This window comes from Osmia lignaria, chromosome 14 (assembly GCF_051020975.1).
Source record: "Osmia lignaria lignaria isolate PbOS001 chromosome 14, iyOsmLign1, whole genome shotgun sequence".
In the NCBI taxonomy this organism is placed as follows: Eukaryota; Metazoa; Arthropoda; class Insecta; order Hymenoptera; family Megachilidae; genus Osmia; species Osmia lignaria.
Window position 1 is genome coordinate 10,304,297 of NC_135045.1, and position 27,354 is coordinate 10,331,650.

A 27,354-nucleotide genomic window follows, 5' to 3' on the forward strand; every position below is an offset into this window, starting at 1 on the left:
GAGAATATTGGACCCGCTTCTGGCATCGAGATGCAATCGCCGAAACAATAATTTAAGGGAGATAAGGAGCTGAAATTTGTACCTTGGTTACACAAAGGAATATTTGACAGGTTCGCTGAGAAACGAGGACCATGGATATTCACAGGGTAAGTGAAATAAATAAAAATGATATTGATATTAATAATATTAATCGAATCGATGCGAATCCCCAACGAAGCCAAGCATTTTTATTAAACAGAATTGAAAAAGTAATATCAATTTCGTTCGCTAGAAGAATTATTACAACACAAAGTTCCCTGAATTTCGCAAACAAGGTTAAACGGAATATAGGATTTTATGAACTTTGTTCATTGTTTTCAAGTGCTGAAAATTCCGGTGCACCCTGTGTATCCGCTTTATTTCCCCTGGATATCGGGCATCCCTCTAGCGAGTACTTGAAATGAAATCGGATACAAGCCCGGCTGTATTAATCTGTTTTAATCGTAATACGTAATACTTGATTTCGCGTTTCTGTTGTTTTGTTGCTTGCTGCATTTTTAAAAGTAATCGCCTGACAGAAGCAATTTGACTGTATGAAAGGTTGAAATATTCTGGAGCGTTGAGTGCTCGTTGAATAATTCCTGAGACTATATAGCGATAATGTTGTACAATCGAGAAACGCCCGATTAATCTTCATTGAAACAATTAAGAGGAATATTATTCTTTTCCTTTCAATTACTGTCTAACACCGCAGTAATTGCTTGATTATTAACGATGGTGATAACGAAACTCTTCTTCGGTGATAGAGTTAATCTTCATCTAATGATTTATTGAACAATGTAGTCTGTCTCGGGGAGAAGGGTAATTTGTTAACAAGTTGATTGCCACAGTGAACGGAAACATAGCACGGTATGTTAAATTTGTATACAATAACGATCGCTAGTGATTAAGTGTCCTTCGAGATGAATTCCCAAAGATGATCAATCGTGACTCTTGTGTCACATTTATCAAAAATTGATGCGATATCTCGTTATCAACAAGTGTGAACCTGTTATTCTGAAGTGGTCAGTTCATAATAGCAACAAATTAAATGGTCAGTATTTAAATCCATTTTCGGTCAGTATATAAATCAACTTCCGGTCAATATTTTATTATCAAAATGATCAATATAAAAATACTAAACTAGTACATAAATAGCGAATGGTCAGTATAAATAAAAAACGGTCAGTATGGAAGGATACTGACAAAAGGATTTAAATACTGTAAAATACAAGCCGTTCATAATCCCTTTTCTTTGATTTTATTGAAAAATCTCAAAACATTTTTAATGCCCGAGGGCACTATATCCGTGTAGTATTGTGCGTTATTATTTTTATCGTAGTTATAAGGAGCAGTTACATCGAATTTGTTTGGATTTTGTTTGAAATCGTCGATACGCAAATAACAGTCAGTTTGAGCAGTGAAAAACAAATTAATATTCTCCGGATATATACACGTTCGAACGGTTGGTTTGTTTGACGAGGTTGAAACGAAAAATTGACGAGCCGTCGATTTCCCGGCTTATCGAATCAATATTAATTTAGCCTGGTATTGTTCCGATTACGTTCTACTTGGTTAATTACAAAATACTGCACACTGTTATGCGATAGAAGAGGGGAAAAAAATATGCGGCTGCATTACTGTACAGATTTTTTAATATTACATGGATTTTCAAAGTTCATCAGCTACCACGTAACTGGACCTATTAAAAATTCTATATAAACCCTATCAAAGTTGTACCCCGTTTAGCAATTATTATTATTATTAAACCAGACTACGAACGGCGCGAGTTACTAATTTCCCTCTGGCGAACGAAAAAGCAATAGAGAACCGAGAGATTTCGACATCCCACATGCTTTATATTTTCCCGTTATTCAAATTTCCCGTACCCATTCGTTTGCAGTTTCATCGAACTTTTTCATCTGGTTATTGCGAACAGCCCACGGTAGATGTAATTTATGCAACTTCGTTGCGCTCGAGATTTTCCCTTAAACGTAGAAAATATAACTCGTGTATATTAAAATGCAACTTCTCCTTAGACACATTAACCGCTCTGCTGGTCATCAGTAATTGGCACCTCGAATACATTTAAACCAAATAAATTACAAAGCAAAAGGAGAAAAAGGGTGTCGAGTGTTATTAATATTTCAGCAACAACGTATCGTACGTAACGTGATAAATAAAGTTATAATTTGTTGATTGTCCTATCACCGGGAAACAAACGAAGTTCGAGTAATTAAAACCGCGTTAGCTTTTACAAATCGGGGAATAAAATGCAAGATAAAACTTGTACAAACATAGAAACGTGGAAAAGTAAGAATTTACCGTTCCCTGGCAATCTCGTCGGGTCGTAAAAGCAGTTAAACATTTCGTGTCCAGGCTGGTAGCTACTTTCGAAAGAGTTGTAAAGTACTTCCTACTTTTATTTCCCCCTTTATGCCCTCGGTTCGCCTATGTAATTACTTCTCGACTGGTAATAAGTAATAATTAGAGCAGTTTCACCGGCTTTGCTTCGCTTCTTTCGTTGCTTCGCTTTTATACATTCGCGTTCACGCGGTGCGTGTTAGACGCTATCGAAAAGGCGAGCCGATATTCGCCGCGTTCCAAATAGAAACGGTCTTTTAATTTTCTCGATTACAGCTTCCTTTTTACGAGGTAAAGTTTCTCGGTAAAAATACGAGAACCCCGAAAGGAAACGTTAAACGCGCTTCCCGATACAATCGGTGCCTCGTTAAAACGCTGTGATTTCTTTGAAAGCTGTTCAAATGGAATCGACCAAGTTTCTTGAACGATCGTTGCTCGTTCAATGTAAAACGAAACTCACGTTGGTATTGCTAAAGAGGTTCGTGCTAAGTAAACGCGAAATTGAAGCACGAGCTGTCGTAAATGCATGTAAATGCTGAATGCTTTGTTTCCGTTAATAAATGATTAAAATTTGAAAAATTATTAGGAAATCTTTATTGGCCGTGAGAATGGATCAGTGTTGACCCAATCTAGATTTGTAATAAGCGCACCCGATCGTGATAGCATAACAAAAACAATCATATTTAAGTGTCAGATAAGGATGAAAATAATAGGGTGCTTCGCGATGCTCGTAAACTGGTTCATCCTATGAAAACGTAAAAAATCGCGCTTTACTGAAGTAAAAGTATGTCAACGAGACAATCCGGAAGGTATTCGAATAGTTGAATGAAAGTTGAATATCAATCAAAAGTTCTGAAAAATGTCCCAGTCGAAATGTCGGGAACATTATGTATTCATAAACGGTTAACGAAGCAGTTCGTGAAATTTCGAACCGCTTTGAAGATCGTTTCCGGGTTGAACGGATTGAAATATTTAGAAGCCCGAAAAGTTTCATGCGCACGAAACGTTTGGAGAGTTTTGAAGCGAGTTTGCGCGCGTTTTAGGAATTTCTTAGGTTCGTTGGATCTTTCGAACTGGCTGGATGTAAAGAGGAAGATCGCTTTGAGATATGGTTGAAAGGTATTCGATAATTGAATTTTGAAAATGCATTCGTATCGATTCGATCGTTGTACAATTGCACGAATATTTTTATCCATCATTCCAATTATCCTCTTCTCTCTTTCTTTATTAATAACCCCTCGCGAAAATTTCATTTCTCGTCGATACACTTCCGGCCAATTTAATAACTCGACATTCGTTCCTTGAAGCGAACCAGATATCGAAATGTAACGTGCTGCATACAGTGTGTCTCAAAATATTTTTATAATCCAAAAGAATTGCAAATAACCCATACAAAAAGAAAATTGAAAAAGTTCTTGATTATTTTGCAAACTGTAACTTTATTTTCGATAGAAAGGTGAAAATTAGATGTGCAACTTTTGAGACGCTCTAGTTGAGCCATAGATGTCTCAGACACCCTTTATATAATATCGAAACCTTTTAGTCTAATTACCATGTTCGTGTAGATGGAAGCTCCCTATTCGCACAGAGACGAAGGCAAGCAGTATGAACGAACACAATTACGCCGTCATTCTCGTAGGCTTCGTTCAGAAAAATATTTGAAATAGAAATTTCGTTTATAACCTGGCAGACAGTCGCGTATCATTTTAGGAAATTAAAAAAATTTTGCATCACTCGCTAAGATCTTATCGTAGTCTTATGAATCGGAATCACATTCATAGTTAATTATGTCTCCCTGTTTTATTATTAAACTATTAGAGTTTCTGAGCATTTCGAGGGAAATCAGACGATCACGCGATCGAATCTATTATGAGGAACAATTAAAAGCTTTTTGCAGCTCACCGTCTTAATTATGGGCGAAGCCGATCGTTCGGGATGACGAAGGTAGGGTTCGACAAGCCGACTAAAGACGGTTAACCGTTGATGACTATGGGATATATTTCTATTCGAAGGCAGCGGACTCGAAATGGTCAGAGACCTCCCGTCGAGGGACGTTCTACCACCCGTGGATCTTTGTCCTTGTTTAGATCAGTCATCGCCGGGGCCGTGTTCACGAAAGAGTCATTAAACGAGGACCACTTTGACCGCTCATTAACTCCACTGAATGCATTCGAGCGTCGTTCCCACCCTCGTGACACCTTGATACACAGGTACGTGAATATACTAATTCGTATAGCGGTGTGTTCAAACAATTGAAATAGAGACACCTTTCACAAAAGGGCGAGGAAAAATTGCCGTCGTTCACATTTCAAATTAGCTTGAAGCAAATTTAACAAGGTACGTTTAGATTTTGACATCTCTGAAACCCTCCGTGGGCAATCAAAACACGTGATATTGTGGAAAATATTAACTGTACGTAAAATGCAGAAAAAAAAATCTGAAAAATTGGCTGAAGTTCAATCAATTTAACGGTCCGATTGTTTTTTTTTTTTTCTTTTTTTTTCATTGTTTGTTAACCAAACTGGTAATTATGTTACGAGTTTAATCCATTGTGAAACAGCCTCCCGACAAAAAAGGGAAACGTGTAAAACGATCTGTACGTTGTACATTTATTTTCTGTGTAAATAAAAGTGTTATGCGGGGTGTGTTATTTACTACACAACGCGTTCAATTGAAACACAACGGTGTCTACAGTGGTCCGATCCGGGGCAAGGTTCCCTGCTTGTCGCGTTGGATGGTTTACAACTTTAATCTTGCAAAACTATACCACGCAGGGGGAGGGAAGTAAAAATTTTATACGTGCACCAGGGTTTGTCGGTGGAACGTCAAAACGCAAACAGGTCGCGATATAAAAGGCAAACGCCAACAGGGAATACGTGTCAGTCTTTGTTAGACTTAATGCACCACTGGTTCAACGTACACCATCAATTTCCTACCAAACTAGCATCTCTCCACGGTTTTTTATTTTCATCTTTTCATGCACCAGCATACAGGTGAAATTCTAACAACTTTTACATCTGTATCCTCTTTTCGCACGATGTTTTAGCCGTTTGATCGTTTGAAAAAAAAAAAAAAGGAACGCGAACAAACACGCATCGTTACAGGCAACTCGTTACAATTTAAAGCGCGATTATGTCGACGAGGAAAGAGGCCGGTGCAGAGGTCATTAAAAATTTCATTCGTCCCGAGTGTCGCGGTTAAACGCGGCAGTCCGTGTGACACGAATGCAAAAGACACGCGAATACAGAATTCATTTCTGAATGGCCGACGACACAGCCAACTACTCTCTCTTTCTCTCTCGATCTCGAAACTTTGAAAAGACGTTGGTCTGAAGATGAAGGCGCCCGCGGACGTTTGAATTACATCCCTTGAATTCAGATGGATGCAAGTTTGACCCCTATCCGCGGGCCGGGATAAATATATTCCTCGTTCTGGGACAAAGCCCGTTTGTTCGCTTTTAGCCCGCGTAACGGACAAGTGTTAACCCGGAATAACACACCCGCGGCCTCTGACGCGGTTGCATAATTTACGAGCTTCGCGTTATTTTCGGTATCCTTCTACCTCGTCGGTGAAATTGAATTTTCTTCCTGGTAAACAGCGCCAAGTTTACGCTCAAAGATACGCTCCAACACCTTCGAAAACCCTTTAATTCCTTTTACAATTATAATTCATTTTGGTACAATGTAACAGCTAGCTTTTGTCCGACCTGTGATTGTATGTACGTGTAGAAATTCAGAAATAACTCCAAGCGAGATATTCTCGTTCTCCGACGAGTTGATGCAAGTTTAGTTAGGGCAGAATTTATAGCCGAATAGGAAGGGAAATTTTATATTTTAGATACAAGGATTATTAGCAATCGCGCAACTTTTCAATTAATTGCAATGGCATTAGAAGCTCTAGGAAGATGTACATCTATCTGATGCAATATAAAGTAGTATCAGAGCTCGCGATTGATCCCTTCATCCCTTACATCTCTGCATCCCTTGTGCAACCATTGCATCTCTTGCACGCCAGGTAGTGTACACGGATGCCAGGGATGCAGAAATGCAAGCAATGCATTGGAACATTGTCGAAAACGCTCTTTGCTCTTCACAGCATTGCTGCAAATCGAGAAATCGCGATTCGTGGTCCGCAGCAATGTTGCAAAACGAGAAATTTCGGGATCGTAATGCACAACCCTTTGAAAACAAAGGCATGTAAAGGCTTGCTGGATCTGTAGCCAGTGACAGGAGGAAGCACTCTACTTCGTAGAGGCAAAGACGAAAGAGGAAGTGGCGCGAGGCGCGTGAACGCCGCTCGTTTCTCCGCCGGGAAATTCTGTATCGTCTAAGGCTAGGCGAGTGACGCGGGTCCGACGTCTCGTGTAATTCGCACGGCCATATTTCACCAGGCTGGATCCTCGGTATACGCTGCTCGCTCGCCTCTTAGACCCTCGACGATTTCAATAAATTATCAAAACAACGTCCGGCCGAGCCGCGTATTAGTGTGAGAAAGTAAAGAGCCGAGCTAGCGAGCGAACGAGTTTAAAGCGGCAATTTGCTCGGTCCTCTTCGTACCATCTGTCAAAAGGGCAAACCGTATTATCGGCATCCCTCCACCAATTATGCCCACGGCCAGCCGATCAAGCTGAGATCTACTCGATTTTCATCCACCTTTCTCCCTGCTTTCAAAAATTATACCAGCCGAGTCCAGTCGACGTTTCTTATGAATTCGATTGTTCGAACCCTGTTTTCTAGCTTTTGTTTCATCTTGTACCGTAATCGCGAAACGGGACCGTCGTCCAACAGCTGTTACGGAATTCGACGCGTCGTCGTGAAATAAATAATATTAATGTTAAACGAAAATGATGGGGTACGATTTAAGCAATTCTCCCTGCGATATTCTAACATGGTAATTTCAAATGTTTCTGATTTTTGGATGAAATATAGAGACACGTAATAAACGGTGGTCTATTTTTCGAATAGAATCGAGCTCGTTTATATTGTTCACGAACATGCACCGTGTTCGAATGAAATACTAAACGAGCAGGCGAAAGACGAACAACGCTAGGATAGCAGCATATGCTCGCGAAGCGTTTTGAATAATGCGACTAATATTTGCACCCTGCTGATCGCTCGATTACGATGGCAGTCCTATTCGACGATAGCTCGACGTTCGACGCAAATGAAAGGATGTGTTGCTCGTAAAAAATGACAGGCACACATTAGTAACAGTGCCTTCTGCATCTGATACCGTTGTCGCTATTGAAACATTCAGCCAACGAAATGGCGTTTTCCTAATGAAACCAGGCAAGGTAATTAATTCGGTGATTCGAAACCGCGTTTCATCATGCTGAAACATGGTACAATGATTTGGCCCTCCAAAAATTTCAGATAGTTAGCGATGATCCATTGTTTCCTCAGGGTACGATAATGAAAGCTTTGTTCGACAACGACAATCCTTTTGTCTGCTGTTGGATTTCGAGTACGCTAAACAGCCACAATAAATGTTCTTTGCGATGAAAGGAACAGAATTCGTGGTAACGAAAAGACAAAACCATGGTAATTAGAGCGATCCATGGATCGCATTTGGAGAGTGAAATCGCGAAAAGGATAGATCGCGATTAGACCCGTTTCGGTGTGGTCGTTAACGAATAACACAAAAATTCTGATATACGAGCCATTTCTCATTGGAGTAGCTTAGATACTTTTGCCACGTCCTGTGTATTCGTTTCTTCCACTGTTATCGATGCGAAATTTGAACACGATCGGAAACGACACTGCGTTCTCCGTCCTATATCGTATTCTCCCTTGAAAAAACAAAAGCTGTCGCGAAAATGTTGCCTCGCCACGGAACGGCGCCCGTTTCCATCTAGCGTGTCGGTTCATCGACGCGTGTCGAGCGCGAAACGAGCAGAGTACACTGGTAAATGAATTGCCGCGTCGAAGCTGATGCACAACGACGAAATATGCGCGCGAGAACGAGCGAGCGGAAGGGAGTCGGCCAGATTAATGTAACGAACGGTGACACGGAACGCGGACCGCCGAAAATCGAGATTCGGGGCAGATTTGCGATAAAAATGTTTTATGACACTTTGCGCACCGTTTCGAGGGCTCGAGAACAGGCTTCACTAGCTTTCACGGTTAAATGAAGAACGAAAGAAAGTAGATTCGTCTCGTTACTCGCGCCATTTGCTTGCTTTGGGGTACCTAGACATTTTCTATGCTAGTGTACAGTAGTATAGACTGAGTTTTGTCGAACTTGTCGCGGCGTGTGACTCTAAGAACCCTCGCACACTGCAGATTTTTTATCGGCCGATAGTTAGGTCGGGTTGGCCTGTTAACGCGCATACTGGGCCAACTAAATACTCGGGTTGGTGAAAGAAGAAAAAGGGTGGAAAGAGATGGATAGTTTAATTTGAATGCAATCGTGTAGCTCATCAAACTTATTTATCGGCCGATACCGAATCGTTGTAATATGCGCACTTGCATACATCTTCATACTGATTAAGAACCCGACCAAACTATCGGACGGTAGAAAGTCTGCAATCTGCGGGGGCTCTAACACATATTCACGCCGGAAAGCCGATGGGCGAGAGGCACGCGAAGGAGTGACTGCAGTGAATTGACTGCCGGCGTGAATATGTGTTAGTGTCACACGCCGCGACAAAAATTCCATTGCATAAGTAATAAAAAAAAAAAATATTTATACAGGCGTTTATACAGACGCCCTTAACTCGGGTCGGCGACCGCCAGGTGGCAGCGGAATTTGGGTCTGTTCTCGCTAGCGGTCCCCCGGCATGCGATTCGGAATGAGTTCCGAAAAGCGGGGTTAAAGGCATCTGGGGCAGCGGTCGTCTGTCGTCAGCCCCACTGTCGAGTCTGGCAGACGATCCCGAAACGAAACGCCTTTTTCTGTTTCTACTTCTAAGATTAATATTCAAAGGAACAATCTGAAACTTAGAAAATAGGGGCTGAAATTGTAACCATCCATCTGTCCTAATCGATTCAGCCGGTTATGCTAAGTTCCATCACCTTCGAATTCAATATTCTGAAACAATCAGTGCTTGCCTGGCACAAACATGAATTTTTATTGCACGTGAAAGATATCGAGGATCCTCGGATTACAAAGAAATAGGGCAATGTTCCGTACACGGTATACAATCGATTAGGCTTAGACGGAAGCGATCGTTCGAAAATCGAGGAACTTGTTCCAGATTCGAATGCTGAGATAATAAACCGTGCTGATATTACCTTTTCCTCTTTTTGTATTCGAAACTTCCGCGTGCTGTTTCATCGACGAAACAACCATTCAAGCAACGCTTTAACAATTCCTATAGGAACGGTATCTCGACCGGGTTGATCGGGTAGGACGATGGTGAATTTTTTATGCGACTCGCTTTTTTTGGCCACGCGAGGACTTTGAAATATTAACGCGATCTTTTCAGCGGGAAACATTCTTTGCATGATTCACGAGCCGGCGACCAGAGAATCGACAGTCCGGTAATTTCTGTCGAAAACTGTAACGGTACCTTAATTACCGGTTTCGCTAATTCGATCCGATTGATTCTCACCTTGGCCGACCGCTAACAGAGGTACCAATCGAAGGCGAGAGGATATTCTCTGGCAAAACGTGGACGCCAGCAGGCAAGTAGAATCGCTTTACTTCTCTCGCAGCTGGAGGGCTGTAATTAAGGCCCGTCAAACGACGCGAACTTCGTAACAATTAAAATAATGACTAGAGTCTCCGCGGTTCCGAAACGTTCCATCTAACATTCGGAATAGAGGCGCGTGATTTAAAGCGATACGATAGGTATTCCTTTTTTTTTTCATCCCAATACAATCTGACCTATTCTTTCCTAATCGTTATCGATCGCGTTGCCGGCAACACACGCGGTATACCGATAAATTACACCTACGAGTCGATTCTAACTTAGTTTTAGGATATTGGAATCGTTTTACGATAAAATTCGTGTTAATTAAACGTTGCTGTTACACGAAATAGGGCATTGGATATATAAGTTGATTGTAGCTTGTAATGCGGTGTATTAGGATCGATTGATGACGAGGGAGATAAATATTAAAGTGGTATTTCCACTTGAAGGAGTTGTCTTTGGGCGATTTTTAAACGAACATAACGACACGTAATAATTTAATTAATGATGAAACGTGAACGAACGTATACAAAAGATTTCAAGTCTCCTATTCCATTACTTCCTACATCTAAAAATCGTCTAAGAATGAGAATATTCCCTTAAGGGATAGAGTTGTAAGGAGAGATCATTTTACGAGCGGCTCGTATAAAAATGTCGATAGGTTGTATAAAAGTAGTTGGTTCCATAAAAATTGTTCGAGGGAATGAAATACACCGGAGAGGGTGATAAAAATCGAGCTTTCGGGGCCGAGTGAATCAGTTCCGCGATTCTTTTAAGCGGAATACAACGGTTGTAAAAATGAAACAATCGAAAAAGTTCGCTTTCCTTTATCCTTATAAAATTCGCGCCGCTCGTTTCCAGTTGCGATTGGAATAGGCGAATGAAATTTGCAATGAAAGTTTTCGAACGATCGAAAAGTTGATAAGTGTAAAATATCGATCTACCCTCTCGTCGAATTTCGTCGACGAGCGGCCGTTTTTGCCAATTAGGCGGCCGATTAGAGGCATCCAAACGAGTCGTCAGAACTCGAACGAAGAAAATTTCGTTCGGGAGCGAAATTAGCCGGGCTTTCAGAGACTGGCGAAGAGCAACAGTTGTCTTCCAAGCTATTTCAATTCTCCGATACTTCCGAACAGAGGAGAACGCGCTACTTTGCGGCGGCACAATTCTCCATTGTCCTCTCGACGGTGCAACGCAATGTCAGCAAACGCCTTGAAAGGTTCTCGAGGGGAAGAGCCCGTTCAAAAGGCTATTGTTCCTTTCTCGTGAAACAAGTGTACGAGTCATTCTTTTAAATTTGATTTAGCCAAGCGCCGAGGTCCCGTCATCGCGGATCTTCTTCCCTAACCGTGGCCAGAAGGAACCGCGACAGCAACTCCTCGCCCAATGGAAATTGATACAAGTTTTCTATCGTCAGGATCAATTCGATCAGTCGCTCCTCGTCCTCATCGAGGAAGTTCGCGATCGTAACTAGAGGTTGTTTGTAAATTAACAACTACACAGGGTATCCCAGGTTTCTTTGTCGCGATGAACGTGTTGAGATACGTTCGCGTGTTTCAACGAATCTGCGATGACAAGGGAAAGAAAGTTTATTTCGCGTCAGAAAGTTTCCGCGGTCGAGTCGAATATTCACAATAACGCACGGAACCATGCTCCTTTTCCATCTTATTTCCAGGAGTTCTAGCGGCAGAATTTCCGCCCAAGGATAGACGTACTTGTCATGTAAATGCTTCTGCGAGTATTCTGTCTATTCTTCGCTAAAGTATCCGCAATGAAACGGTTCAAAGGCTGGCTGAAGACAGTGTTTTTTGTAATATAAATGTTCTATGGAAGAGAAGAACACGTGAACAGAAGCTCGTTGTGTCTTGAAATTCTTATACATCTTTTTATACCATGAAAATCGTTTTTCTACATTTCGTTTCGTACAGGAGAAAGGCATTATTATTTATTAATTATAATGTTTTAAAAAAACAATCTATTTTTATAAATTGACTTAATGTTTTTTCTATCTCTGACATCTGGTAGAGAAACAAAATTCTCTCTCTGGAAATAGCAATTTTTTGCTTTCCTTTATACACTGCAGAGCAAGCATTTTCTGCTTTTCAGAGTCATCGATAGAATGATCGAACGCAATGATCATAGGGGAAAGAAAATCAATGACACGGAAACGTTGGAATGCAATATCCCTGGGTGTTTTTTCTGACCCGTTCATTTTGATTTATAAACGACATGCACACGATTCATATTTATTTACCGTATTATTATTTAGTTAGCTTACCCTCTGCCAGTAAAACTGGCTGCATCCGAACAATAACAATTTCGTTATTTCCCTTTGTTCATTTGCACTGGTTGCAAGAACCAAAAAAAAAGACAATTAAAAACGCCATACCTTTGAACTATCCCCAAGGACGTTGCACACAATCCTCATTAAACCAATTTCCTTTGTCGTTCTTTAAAAAGAAATAAAAAAAAAAAAAGGAGAAAAATAATAAAGGAAGGATAATAGAACGCGTCGATTGCCTCTCTTGTACGAACAACGAGACAGAAAATCAAACATCGCACCGCTCGTTTTCTGCATGCGAAACAATAACACGAATTCGCCGAGCGAACCAACTGAAATGACCAACGTTTCGATTGTTCCCGAGGCTGCGGTGACATCGTCCCAGAAGCTTCAAAGGATCGCAACAGACGGCCGTCGCGTGTTCGACGGGCAACAGGGATTGCAAATTAGGAGCAAATGAAAAAGCAGTTTCCGTCGAAAGGCGCGTTAAACCAACGGTTAGATCGCGTCCACGTGCTGGCCGACGATGTTCCCTATCGGTGCGACAAAAAGAGGACAGGAAATTGTATCAAATTGGAGAGCGGTGGGATTAAGGATCCCCCGAAGCGGGAGCAAGCGGTGGGTTCGCACATGCCGCACTGATCCGGCCATTGTTGTGCAAATCCAACAAAAACCAGCCCTCTAATCTCGCGAGTCCACTTGAGATCGCAACACGCACCCCGCAATCGTACAATTAATTTATATAGGTATCTAAAGTACTCGCGACGCCGTCCCCGTTTTCACTATTATCCTGCTGTCCGTTGCATCCTCGATAATCTTAAATAATCTCCCAACGATGCTGCACTTGAAAAACGCCACTCGACCCGGATACGTGTTCCCTTTTTATCGCTCTACACCACTGTTCGATAACTGTTTTCCTCGTTACACATATGCATCCTTATGGAAGTTTGAATACAGTTTCTCGTACGATTGTGTTAGCGTTTTTTTCGTTGTCGGTTTTATTATCAATTTAATCAAAAATGTCCGTTTACTCGTTATTCGTTACACTGGCTATGCCTATAGTGATTTGATCTGCTTTGATAGACTTTTAGTAGATAATGCGAAAATAAGAAGATTCATCGTTCAAAACTCGTTTCGCGGTGAAATATTCGAATAGATGAGCTAAGTTGTAACTTTCTTATTCGATGACAGGGATTTCCTTTATCAATGATACTCCAATTAATCACAACGAGTTGCTGAGTGAAATTAATCATCATTTTCGTGGTTCTTGCCTCGAATGCAAGTTCGAGTGCAAGAAATTCTTGTAATTTCTTTGCTATACCCTACTTCAAATGCTTCCCATAAATAAGTCTGTCATAAATCTTTCTCGTGGTAAATTGTTTAACCGAATGTCACTCAACAAATTTGTAACAATGAATCGAGGAAATTCATTTACGATGATGTATTTGCGAATAATAATATGCGATGGTTGATCATCGAAATGAATGTACGATTGTAATTCGTTTCTGAGCTCTGTTACGTTTTGTAACGAACGCCAAACATAATTGAACGATGGGCAACAGCATCGATTTCAAACGCTGTCGATACAGGCGATGATTTATAATTTCCCATCGATCATAATTTAGAACGATTTTCCGTAATAACGTTGGAAAACAGGTGTAACTTAATTAAAAATAATATCGATTTATTTCAGCACTTCACGTGATTAACGTATCGCTTCAGTCCCGTTATAAATGATTTAATTAAGCCTCACGTTGTTGTTACCGTCGCGTTAATTTGATAACGCATTTAATTAACGCAGGATGTCTCGTTGATGGAACAAGTTGCTAAAGCGACCATTATGTAAAGGTATTACAAAGAAAGAAATGGAATCAAGTCTGTATATTGCGGGAAAAATAATGGAAAATCTTAAGATATTTCAAATGTAAGTAATAATTATAAAGAAATATTAATTTAGCTGATAGTTTCAAACCAATTTACTGAAAAATTTACTTTTCTGTGTCACTACGATATTTCACGTGCACCAAGATCTAGATCGATGTTATTGGTTGAATATCGTGATGTATACGAAGACAGGAATACTAAATACAAGTAATCGCTGTGAATATCGAGAGTCGATGATAAAATCTGGCCGAATTCGTGAGCTTGCGTTCCTATCAAAAGCTGCGTTAATCGCGACAGTACCTTACGTAACGTTTAAACAACTATCGTACGGTGGCTGGTGTTCGTTGCACGATAAACATAGCCCAGCCGAATTACACACGGTCGATAACACGAGCTTGCAGCGGTGTTTGCAGCAACGTAGCTTTAAATCGCGATCGACCAGCCGTTGTTGGCCTACCTATACGGGATACGCATTCGTTTTCAAACGACACTCTCCATCTTTTCCACTATCTCCTCGATTCTTCTATTTCTCTTGTCTCTCGCTTATTCGCCACTAAACCATTTGCATTTTTCTTCCTTTTCAATTTCAGTTCTCTCAAATTGTTCACTTTCTGTAAATAGCCATAAAAATTTTTAATATTAACATGCTAATTATCATAGAGCTCTTCAGTCTTTCATTCTACATTCACGGTTGTTCCATTTCCTACTTTTTCTTCCCCTTTCTTCGTCGCTTTATCCCTTCGTTCCCTTTACCCATTTCCATTCTAAGTTCGTCCCTTAACATTTTCATTTAACCGCTTTCTCTAATTCTACCTTACCCTAACCTGTACCCAGTTCAACCCCGTGCTGCTAATTGGTTCTGCCTCGATCCTTTGCTCTCAGCCCGCTCCCTTTCCGCTTTAGCCCTTGCGAACCCTGCCTCTCTTCCCCACAAACACGTCCGCGCAAAGTGTTTATACACGGTGTTGCGAGGGCGTGTTTATCGAACGTACGGTGGTCGTGTATCGCCAGCACGAAGGCGACACGCTACTGGCCACTATCTTCCTGACGCTGGAATTACACCATTATTGTGCAAATTAGCGAGGACCCGTGCATGATAGGGCGACCGGACGTTTAGCGGGATTAGAATTAACGCGGCTACCTTGAGCACTCATCCACAGACACCTTCTTGATTGCTTTGTGCTCGTACGCTTTGTGCAATAAAAATATTTTAAAAACACATGGTTTCGAATGGGAACTTTGAATGAACCTGGGTGAAATTATAATACTTGGAAACGTTGTAAATAGCAACGCGTTTCAATTTTATTTCAAATAATGTATTTAAAGCAATGCGTCATTTATAATTTTTCATTGATAACAGCGCTGATAACCGGTTAACCACCACGATTGCGAATTCACGATGTTTTTCATTCGGTGAACGCAAATAGAATGTTAGATCTGGATCCCTCTAATTCACGAACGAGTCCGAAATACGGGATACTTTCCTATTAACCCGTATCACGAGCCGCGTCCGACTCCCATTTCCTGAATCGCGTTATCAGCGCACAATTGCGCTTAAAATTCTGACGGCACGACTGCCGTTGTTCTATCGGTTCAATTACACATCCCCTTGTTTTAACAGCAGAATAAAATCTTTCTGACAATAAACAACAACAATCGCGGAGAAAAGAGCGAGTTTAGCGAAAACTTCCTGCGAGATAAAGCACTATATTACATTTTTGCTCTTTCTATAATAGTTAAAAAAATAATATTTACATAACATTTGCTATCTGTAATGTATAGTAACACGTAATGAAAGTAAGAAATCCCCCCTCAGTCCACATGTAATGTCCTCAGGAAGATTTATCACTATAGTCAGTCGACGCCAAGTTACCGCCTGAACTGCTTTTGTTAACTTAACCTTTGTGATTTAATAGCCATCAATTAAGTTTTTCTCCTTTCAAGTTTTTTGTAATAAACGATAGGCAATGCCGAGATTCTGAGGCAAACAGGTGTCTTCTTAAATAGTGCATTAACCTAACCAGATTTTTGATTTAGATACCGTCGATATACTTTCCAAATTATTAATTTTCAAACTTAAAAAACGTGGTTGGGGACAAAAGTAACACGTTGTCTCGGGGACGAAAGTAACACGTTTTAATGCATGAAATGTAAGGGTTGGTCTCGAAGACTGTACTTCGACTAAATGGTATTTCATAAGTTGTTTGTAGACTTTATAATCATGTTTTATTTATGTAAGCTGTTAAAAGTTAAAACTTGTCTTTGGGATAAGTTTTGATAACAAATTAACAAAGTTCCTATAATATTATATAACATATTATATAATAAAACTTTGTATAACATGTGTTGCATTGGTATCTAATTCCTTATGTCCTGTTCAGGACGAAAGTAACACTTGTCATATCTACGGACAACGTTTATGGCTGCCTAATATATTGCTTACATGAAACTTGAACCAGTGTGCATTTATAGAGGAATATATGGGCTACATGTAGGTATAACTTTTTTCAAATTCACTCTTAATACTCACTGGTAATAATGCCAAAAATGAAAAATGTTACTTTTGTTCCCGGTCTCCCCTACGATAGTGAATAATTCGATATACAACAGGATGTACGGTGCATCTAGGTAGCGGATGCGTAAAAGATAACATAATGTTGCACGATGATAGTGGAAAATTTTATCAATAATTGCAACGTTTTAAAATCTTTTCATGCAACTGCGAAGTATTCAAGTGATAATTACGAGATGTAGCTTTGTGTTATCGTTAATATTGCGAGGAAAAGACAGAATTCGATCGAATGGAATCGTCGATGCCCAAACGTGTCCTTTCATCGTTGCGACCACAACTGCCACTCTCACCCCTCCCTCCCCAACAAAAGTGCATTGTCCTATTGTAAATATAAACTGTGTGTATTCCGCAAACCGTTTTCCTTGCTATTTGTCGCGTTTCAGGACATATTGCACGCTACGGTCATTTAACTGTGCGCCTATTTATTGTATGGAGACGGCATATGGCGCGAAAGTAACGTCTCTATTATATCCCCTGATAAATGGCTGGTCGTATTTAATACAGCTAATAGGGATTCATAGGTAAGGAGCGCGTACGATAAAGTGCACGCGGATACACATTTAAGTAGGCGGATGTTATGTTGAGATTTAACACTTGAACAAACGATGATGGACGCATATCTGTCTTTAAATTTAAATTGAAAGTAAAGTCGAAAAATTAATGAAATAGGGATGGAGAATATAAAAAGAGACGCAAGATCAAACTTATTTATATTTCTAATAGACAGATACGCGGAGAAGATATGAAAGGCAAATTTATTTTTTAAGGGAATAATACATCTTTTTTCTTCGCGTAGATCGAATCATACTTTCAGCGTGACAGGCAAAATTATGGTTCGAAAAGACACAAAGAGAATGGTATAATTAATGATACCGACTTATCATTGCTAATCGCAGGAAACTCTTCTCTGCACCCTTTGAACCGTTGCATTTCGCTTGAAACTCATTAGAAACGCTTGTGCATAATGCGTTCGAGCAGCTTCCTTGTAAATTGCAAGTTATATAAATGGCGCATAATATTATTTACGTTCGCAGCGAGAAGAAATTTCCCGATAAATCAACCCTCAGTGTTTCTAAAACGGACCCTTCCCTCGCGAGCAACATGTGCGTGGAATCACCGAAAAACTACCGAGTCCAACGTTCTTCGGATAACGATTACGACCATTTCCAAGGGAAATATGTTACCGATCTTACTCTACGCGTTTAATTCATCTTCACAGAGTAAGTACGCGTTTTCTGTACTGTTGTTCGTGACTCTTACCAAATCGTATTAAAAATCGAAACGTCTTGACCTTTCAAATAGTCGATTTATCTCTGTTTTATTGTAAACGCGAGACAGGCATTTTCGGGCCAGACAATGATCATGTAGGTTCGCTAGAAAATTGTAACGCTTAATTATGTAAAATCTTCATTTTGAATACCATGTATCAATACACCTTCTGCGTTTCAGAAGCGACGACGAATCAACTAATAGTGTATATAACATTTTTTACTTGGAATAACGTTCTGAATATACCGACGAAGATTGTCGATTTCGTCGCTGAACAGACTGTACACTTTGAAATCTAATAACATTGGTCAGGAAGGATGAGTACACAATCCGCGGTTTCTTTCGTATCGCGAAATCGAATTGATATCCCCCAATGTATACAAGCGTGGTGTATGGAATCGGCATGGCCAGTGACTGGCCTCTCTCCCCGCAACAAGATTATGGTAATTGACTATCCGACTTGGAAACCCCCATCAGGCATATCAATTACGTACGTATGCATCCCAACCGGGAATTTGCCTTTGATCCGCTCAAACTCGGAGGTAACACAATTCACGCCTGCGTCTAATCTCAAATGGGATTGCCTGATGGCACAAGGGACATCGAAATGGGCTTTTCCGACTTCACAAGAACGCGAGACCGTTTCGATACCGTGCCCGTCCCGGATACACCTCTTACGCTGACGATAATCCGGTTACTTCTTCCCTCTGTGCACGACCGCACGTATTGAGAGGGGAAATGATTTCCAGGATTTCCTTGCTACCCACCTACGCGTCCGTCACGCTTCCACGATACGTTTCTATGCCGGATTTTCACGAATCCGATCGTATTTTTCAGCGAACGAATAATCGATCGTCGTTAACGCACCAATGATTTCCACCTGCGGGACTCGCGTTTCTATTCTTCCGTGAAGAACGCTGTCATTCGATATCGGTCGATTAGAAAAATCAAATTTTCGTCGACGAATATTTTTTAACTGAAATTCTAATTTTAATTGCAGATTTGATTCTTAGTAAAATGTTTGAAATTCGCTGATATTAGACATTTTTTCAGATTATCTTACACTAACAGATTACACTTTGTGGACAAATAACGCGATAATTCTTATCGCGGTATAAAAAGGCTGTTCGCTCGATGGTTGTTTCAGAAAGTTCACAGGTACAGGCACAATATGACATGGTTCACCATTTTCGCGACTCTTCTGATCGTACAATCCGGCATTTCGGGTAAGATTTATAGTTCTTCCTGGGTCCCACCCTTTCTCTGTTAGACCGTACATGTCCTCCCTTCATCCCTCTACGACTCGAAACGTCCCTTCGCTGCCTTCTCCTTTCGCTCAACCTAAAATTGATTGTGTTCATCTTTCGAAACGTAAAGCAACGAAATCCAGCTACAAATCGTGTATTCGGTTCGAGAACGAGTATTCATGCTTAAACTGAACGAAGTTGCACGGGAAATCGGTTACAAGATTATCGAAGGCACTGTTTCAAATCGAATTTCGTAATTTCAGATGTTGTGATATACGGAGAACTACGTAGGTCAGTGAAACTTTCTGCGAGTACTGAAGTCCTCGGAGAAATTAAAAAATGTGTAATGGAAACGAACATTGGTGACAAATATAAGTTTAGCCCTGGTGCCGGTTCAATAGGTGATAGAAATGTTACTATCATCGCAAATTATCTCGATTGTAGCGTCCTTCTGTATTTACCGAGTGCGGAATTCGCCGGTGAATGGAAAATAACATCGTATTTTCAAGAGGATAACCATCCACCTGTTACGAATAAATTCAAGATAATTGTAAAAAAGGTACCGTCTTACGCACTTGAAAAAGTGATAAAAATTTATGAAGTAGCATCAAGAAAATTCTTTGATCTCTCAAATAACGTCTGATGAATCTGGCGTACGTCTAATAAGTGTAAAACAGATATTCTAAATATAAGATGATCCGTTAATAGTGATAATCTTTTAATCGTAAACAGATACGTGAAATAGTGATGTTTATACGAATTCTGTTTTATAGGAAACCAGAGTGATACCTGACTATATATGGATAAACACCGATTATTTTGTTCATGCCGAGCTTGATTTGAATGGAAAAAATGTCACAAATTGCACACTGCTTACTCCGACCGTATGTGATTTTTATTTATTTTTTTCCAATTCTATTCTAGTATTAAAAATGATTTCTCTCACCTTTCGTAACTTGTTGAAAATCAGTTGATCGTTTAAGAAATAATTTCTGCTACAAAATTTGAATGTCTTTGCTATGAACCGATATTTGGTAATCTAAATGTACTTTTGGAAACAAATGGAATATACAAAATAACAGAAAAGTAGATTGCCAAACTTTGTAACATATTTTACTTCTAAATATATCTTTCCCGAGATGGAAACATTTACTATTCATAGTGGTGTCTCGTTGAAATGCTTAAACATACCTAAGGAAATTGCTTTAAGTAATTTAACAATCATAGTCTCAGGAGATCGATCTACTGAACGATGGCACAAAGAATTTGCAAAGATTCGGACGGTGCGGATTTCGAGCTTTGGTGAATGATAAGAGTCAAAATATATGGAAACTCAAAGCATTCGTCGAAGAAGATAAGATTTTTTACACTGGCGGCGTCGATGTAAATGTCTTCAACAAAGAAAAAAAGACAGAAGAAGTAAGTCCCTTTGCTAAATCGAGTATTCAAAACAAAATTACTTAATTTCAGAACCTTTTGCTAATTAATCTAGTCGGTATATTTATCGCCATTTGCAAGGCGATAAGATTAGTCGTATCTTAGTGGTATCAATATACGTACGCGATGAACTTGAATACAACATTTTGGTTCGTTCCCTATATTGTCCTTTAGTAATTAACACACTCCTATTCGTACTAGAAATGATCGGTTTCATAGGTAATTGCGATCAGAATTCGAGGGGCTTAATAAGTTTACGACACGAAGGTAGCTGCCTAAAGTAAATTACTAATCGCATAATTATCATTAGACGTAGCAGCAATGTTCTCGATTTCGATACCTGCTGCTTCGCTGTATTTGGTTTCGGTAAACACTACATAGAATTAATCGAAGATTATAGATACTCAGGAAGTATCGATTATCTATACGAGACCTCGAATTCTGTACGTGGAGAAACCGTCGATTTATTGTCGTCTACTTTTAATTCAACTCCAGCCTATTTTTCGATGACTCTATATTCCGGTATTACAAATGATTGAATCAAAGTTGCGATGCATTTTATTTGTTAATACTTGATCATCTTTACTCTCTATTGACATTGATTTAGGAAATAACTATCACGCTAAATCTTGGCACAAGCGGCACCGTGAGCTTACCTGTGTACAGAACGATTATCTTTTGTCAACTGGAAGATCCAATGGGTTTAAAAACACCTTTTCTTGACTCCTGTGACTACCACATACCCGTAGTTACACCTCGTCACCAAGGTGTCTGGATCGCGCGTTACGGCGGAATGGAACATCCAGTTCCTACTGTTCAACGCTTCAGGGTTGTTACACGTGGTAAGCTTGTTGCGACGAAAATACAGATTTTGTAACTTCATCACCTAAGTTCGATGATGTCAAATACATTTGCAGATCCGGTAAATTCTGATAGCAACGTTATTGTGACAGAAAATAACGAAATTCAGCTGTCCTGTCACATTTATGACCAAGTTCCAATGTCGTTTAGGTTCTGTCACTTCGTTAGACCAGATGAATATGTATTGAACTTGAGGAACGGCATCGGAACAGAGGGGTAGGTGAAGAAAAAACAATCGACTAGCGCCGATAAAGGAAGTGATTCATTTAAAATATAAAGAGCTCGTTATCCCGAGACCGCGTTATCCTTACCGCGTTAATTATAACGACTCTGATTCCATTACGAATCTTCCATTATGAGTTAATTATCTTTTTTTTTTTTGTCATTCGTACATATTTACTGTTTCCTATTCCACGTGTGAATTTCCCTTTTTTACTTCTTTTATTCGCTTGGTGTCACGTAGTCCCTGCGTAGTATCGTACAATAGTACAGCCGTTATATTACGTACCACCGTGAACAACCAGCCCCCTCCCCTCGGGTTTATTTATTGCCACATTCACTATTATTTACCGGAACAAACGGTTTTACACGAGAGTTCCTGGCTTTTAAAAATTCGAATGGTTATGCACTCCGTTGTAGTCATAAAGGCTAAGTGCTTTACAATACGGCGATAATTACGGATCGATCATCGATGTACCGACGCGAAACGCAACGTTAATCTGATCTACAAATGAAAAATAACTAGCTCCACCTGTCGAACGGACGATCCGTCCAATTTTTCCACGTGTTTCACGAGCGTTTTTGTTAACGAGTTGACTACCATTATGAAAATGATAATTAATCCTCATTTTTTTTTCTTTTTTCAATAGTTACAGTAGCTTTAATACTTTCGAGGCAAATAATATATACTGTGGTTTGATTATCCATGAACCAAAACAACATGATTACGGAGCTTGGAAGTGTAATGTAAAATTACAAGATCGTAAATACCGCGGTTCGATAATTTACGTTGATCCACGTATAATGAGTACAAACGAAACACAAAATGCCACCAGAGAATTTCATATTGTTACAGAAAATGTGTACGTGAAGCGCAACGATTTCTTTGAGGTGATTTTAATTTTAATTTTTATTCTAACACTTTGACGGCCGGTGTCACATTTTCCGTAGTTAACCTTTCACTCTATTATTCTTTACCTTATTTCTATCTATTTTATCAAATGCCAATTAATCAAATGATCTCAGATTAAATGCACCGTGGATGCGGTTTTGGATTACTGTTGGTTCCGAAGCCCTAATGGAACATTTTACACTGTTATTCCAAATCGAAGGCAATCCCCTACGAACCTCTTGTATACAGGATCGGGATTTAATTTTGGCGAGTGTGTCGCTGGAATTGACAGTGCTTCTTACACGGATCATGGTGAATGGACTTGTAACGTAGGCATTGTTGACGGCCCGGAGGAGAGTAAAACGGTCCTCGTAAACGTCACAGGTAAAATTTGACAAAACTGTTTAATTTTACTTCCTAGTGTAAAATCTGCATTCCCTCCGAGGCAATATTATTGTTAAATTTATTTATTCCATTCTTTCTTATTTACGTTCTTTAACTTATAGAAAGCTACGTTATCCCAGAACGTACAGAGTTAGTGGCTAACTACGAAGAGGATACAATCTTGTCCTGTAATATACTTCCAAATATAACTGATAAAAATATTCGTTATTGTCGTTGGGTCCGTCCGGATGGACACGGAATACACCACAGCTTAGGTCCCCGATACACGACCAACCGTAGTAACACCGGATGCAAATTAATGATTGCAGGTAAGTGATTTGTGCTGTGTGCTAACGTGTCCGCTAATGCGCCAAAGTCGACGTAATTGGGATGCAAAACAGGTTACACTAGTCAGATTAACTGCGAACAGCGATCAATTAGAGAGCACATCGATTCTGTTCGATTGAAAGATGTCTTGCAAGAATTATCATATAATGAAACGAATCCTGTTCAGTTCCCATTCTCTGTTCGCTATCGGGTACATTTGACAAATTAATCAATCACAAAGAGGAGCATAAGTAACGAAATAATAAAATCTTTCATTCCATAAACGTTACTCAAACAAAGAGGAAAAAAAAAGAGGTGATAAAGTTCGTTTGAAATAATTGAATTAGTAGCTGCAATGTTTCATATCGTGATCCTGGCGAAATAACTGTGATAAATGTTAACAGCGTTCCTCATTTTATACTACATAAATAAAAGTGCTCGCAAATCCGGTTGGTTCGACGTTTCTCGCACATTTGCATATTCAACGACGCTCTCTCACACTGTGCGCGTTTTCAATTAAGTTCATGTAACTTCACGGGTACAGATCATCCCGGTCTCGTCGTTGCATTTCGTCGAAAATTACCTGATAAATTAAACCCTAGTCCCCGTTACAAGATATTAATACGCGTTCGAGTGCTTTTACTGTATTAATCTGCAACTCTGTGCAACCAAAATTTCATCGCGTTCGACGCTATATCGGAATCGGCTGTTTTTATACGAACATTCCCGTCGACGTTAATTATCCGTAATTGTAATCGTTTTGACGAAAACAGGGAGAGAAAGCAGCGTTTCCCTTTGGCTGAGAATCGCGAAAGCCATTGTTTCTTTGGCTCGGTTAAGAGATGACGATTAAAACGATCGTTCCCCTGTGATAATTACACCTGCTTTCAATCTGCTTATGTCTCTATCGCCAAATATCATTTGACTTTTTCCGCTTTGTCTGTTCGCGGATAATCCGAAGGGCGTGTACGTTTGTTCGGAAATCAGAGGGTAAGAAGAGAGGCAAAAGTATATCCCACGCAGAACGAATACCAAAGTGGCTTCAATTTGTAGATTCTTACCAAACGAAACGCAACATCGCTTACAAAGAATCACCAATTTCGTTTCGCCCCGTGGAAACTTCTTCCTTTCGACGTGGCGGAATACCAACTACCGTTTGATATACGCGAACACGTTGGAAGAGAATCGATTTCCCGGAAGCATAAAGTACGAACTGCAGGTCACTTAACTCCCGGTCTGTCCTTCTTGGACCGGTTGGAAATTCGAATTTCCACGTGGCGAAACTTTTCATTGACCGTTTCATACTCCCTGCTCGAGAGACCGGGAAAGAAAAGAAAGAATCTCGAAAGTTTCTCATACCGGTTGATCTTCCTTTCAGACTGCGACACCGAAAAGGATATAGGTCGTTGGACCTGCGTGTTCGGACTTTACGGATTCGAAGACGAGGAAGCATCGGCCACCATATCGGTGTTACTGCCAACTCACCGCTAACCGCTGTTCTTTACGCGTTTAGTTTCATTCATATACGTAAGAAACGATTGGCACTGTTGAAAGAACCAACGCTTTATGTCTCCAAGGATGACCCGGCAAGGAATTTCGTCAAATTTTAAACGGATCTCAACGAATCAATGTCCACCCTCTAATTAGAAACAGCCACGAGTTATTCAACCGGAAGATTCGCGACTGAAATCATCGTACGAACAGAATTTACTGGAAGCTATCTCACACCTAGTCTCTACCCTTCGATATTTTCAGCCGAGAAAAAAACGCTTCCACAACCACCATCTCTTTTTTACCCTCTATGCTTCACCCTATCGGTTTCATCCTTAAAGTAATGTATAAGCTAGGAGGAACTTGCAAAAAAATGTAAATAAAATTAATTCGATCCGTACGAAATGACGAACAGCATCCATTTTAGGGTGCCCGGTTTGATCTTTAACCTGTTACCCGAAGAGTTTATTTATCTCTCACTAGTAGTAGAAAATGCTATATTTCATAACAGCTCATTAATAGATCATTAAGTAAGCCTAGTGGGGTTGAAAATCCGTTCTGCCGATCCTAAGTTTTCGCTTATACCGTTCATGGCCGCAATTGCGCTAAAAATAAAATCCACTCCCCAGCAGCCACCACCCTTCAAGTGGCGCCAGGTATGGATAAATCGTCCACTCGTGTGGCTTGCCAATCATTGTGTTTGGATCCGAAAGACCCAACACTTGATTCTTCGTCGGCGTAAGCTATGTTGATATTGGGACGAAAAAGCTAATTAATTCGTGCAAAATCGCAAAGATGAAAATCACTTGTGGACCGCGGTACTTTCCAATGACGAGCTAACTCGTAATCTCCGGTTAACAGGTTAATGGCGAAGAACAGACGAAGAAACAGGTTCATCCGTGGGCTAAAGGGGAGAAAACAATTAAGGCCAACGCGGAAATGAAATTATAACTGTATACACGCGGACCGTGACGGTTTTCTACGCGAGCCGCCACAGGTTTCTCTGTTAACGAACTCCACTCGCGGACGAAAATAACTTCCACGCAGACTGTCGTTGACAGTTTTTGTTCGTTAAGAACGGGATTTGTAAGCATTCGTTTCCAGTGTACTCGATTTTCTTTGCGCAACCCCGACCTGGCGGGTTGGTAGGGGTTGCGGAAAAAAAGGAAAGGATACAGAAGAGTAGGAGAGGGATGGAAAGAGAGCAACCGATGGGAAGCTCGCGAGGATTTCAGAGCGACGGAATTACTTCCATTTACAGCGGCCCGATAACGAGTTATTGGATTTCGAAAGATTGAAATTGTTATCTGACGTTCCTAAAGAGCCACATTACAATATTTCTTAAAATGCCTGACGCCCCGAGCTGTTATTTCTTCTACGGTACCCCGTTCGTAGAATAATCTGCATTCTTAATGCTAAATAACTTAATGAAGCACATCTACTGATTTTCTTTTATAACGTGATATTGGTACAATCGCTGATAATGTTATTTATAATGCAATCTTTGGTACAATTTAAGCTTTTCTCGTAACGTTAAAATAACGCTTCAATTTTTCTAAAATCCACTCTAACGGAGATAAATGAATGAAACCAATTAGGACGCGAAGGAAAAAGTATATTTCATGAATCCAACAGTCATTGGACTGCGGATGTTTGTGTAAATATATATTTTTATGCAATATTTTCTCTTTTATGTAACGTAAAGTTTATCTCTTTTCATATGCCACAAATATCCACAGTCTATCAGTCACATTTCAACGTGATTCTGATTTACGATTATGCATTTTTCTTGAACATATTTCCGTGATAAATCTAATTTACTATTTTTGGAATAATTCTTCAGAAAATTTGGTGGCTCGTTAATAAAATATCGATAATAGAACATCCAATTTAACGAACACGTTTAAAGAATTTCAAGGCAGCCAGTCGGTAAAAAAAAGATTAACTTCGGAGCAGTAAGAGTACCTCGGATCGTTGATCTAAATTACGAGGAAAGGAAGAAAGGAGCAAAGACGTGTCCTGTTATCGATGCTTCCATTTGCCCGCCCTGTCTCTTTACCCTTATCCGCCCCTTGCCAGTTCCACCGACTACGAGAGGTGACACTGACACGAACGTTCCATGTATTTTCTAAATACTTGTGCAGATTTAGTTATAGTGCAGACTAACTTATAAAATAACGTTAATAAGATTTTCTTACTACTTAACCATCTGCATCTATAATTTTAGGGGGAAATTGGTTACATACGCTACGCATTACACGGTACTTTTATAAGTGGATCTTTAACGTGTCAATAAACTCGAATCGCTCGATTCGACTTTTCCGTTTGACGATCTAGCAAAACGCCACAAGAGGAGTTTCGTAGGTCGCGATCGAACGAGATACCACGCATGCACCCCGGAAAGTACAAAGACGGAAATATAGTCCGTCCAGGGAAAGCTGGTGAAGTCGTAACGACGCGACGAGGCGAGCTACA

The 27,354-nt window shown here is 40.1% G+C and overlaps 1 protein-coding gene across 1 annotated transcript; it reads left to right on the plus strand.

The window, feature by feature from the left end:
- On the plus strand, positions 1-26,663 carry LOC117605618 (uncharacterized). The gene is made up of 11 exons (XM_034327147.2): positions 1-146; positions 19,075-19,247; positions 19,532-19,827; positions 20,042-20,152; positions 20,496-20,687; positions 21,313-21,547; positions 21,623-21,782; positions 22,436-22,676; positions 22,812-23,061; positions 23,184-23,390; positions 24,767-26,663. The coding sequence occupies exons 2-11, from the start codon at positions 19,193-19,195 to the stop codon at positions 24,877-24,879; spliced, it is 1,860 nt and encodes a 619-aa protein (XP_034183038.2). The 5' UTR covers positions 1-146; positions 19,075-19,192; the 3' UTR covers positions 24,880-26,663.
- Positions 26,664-27,354: the final 691 nt, after the last annotated feature.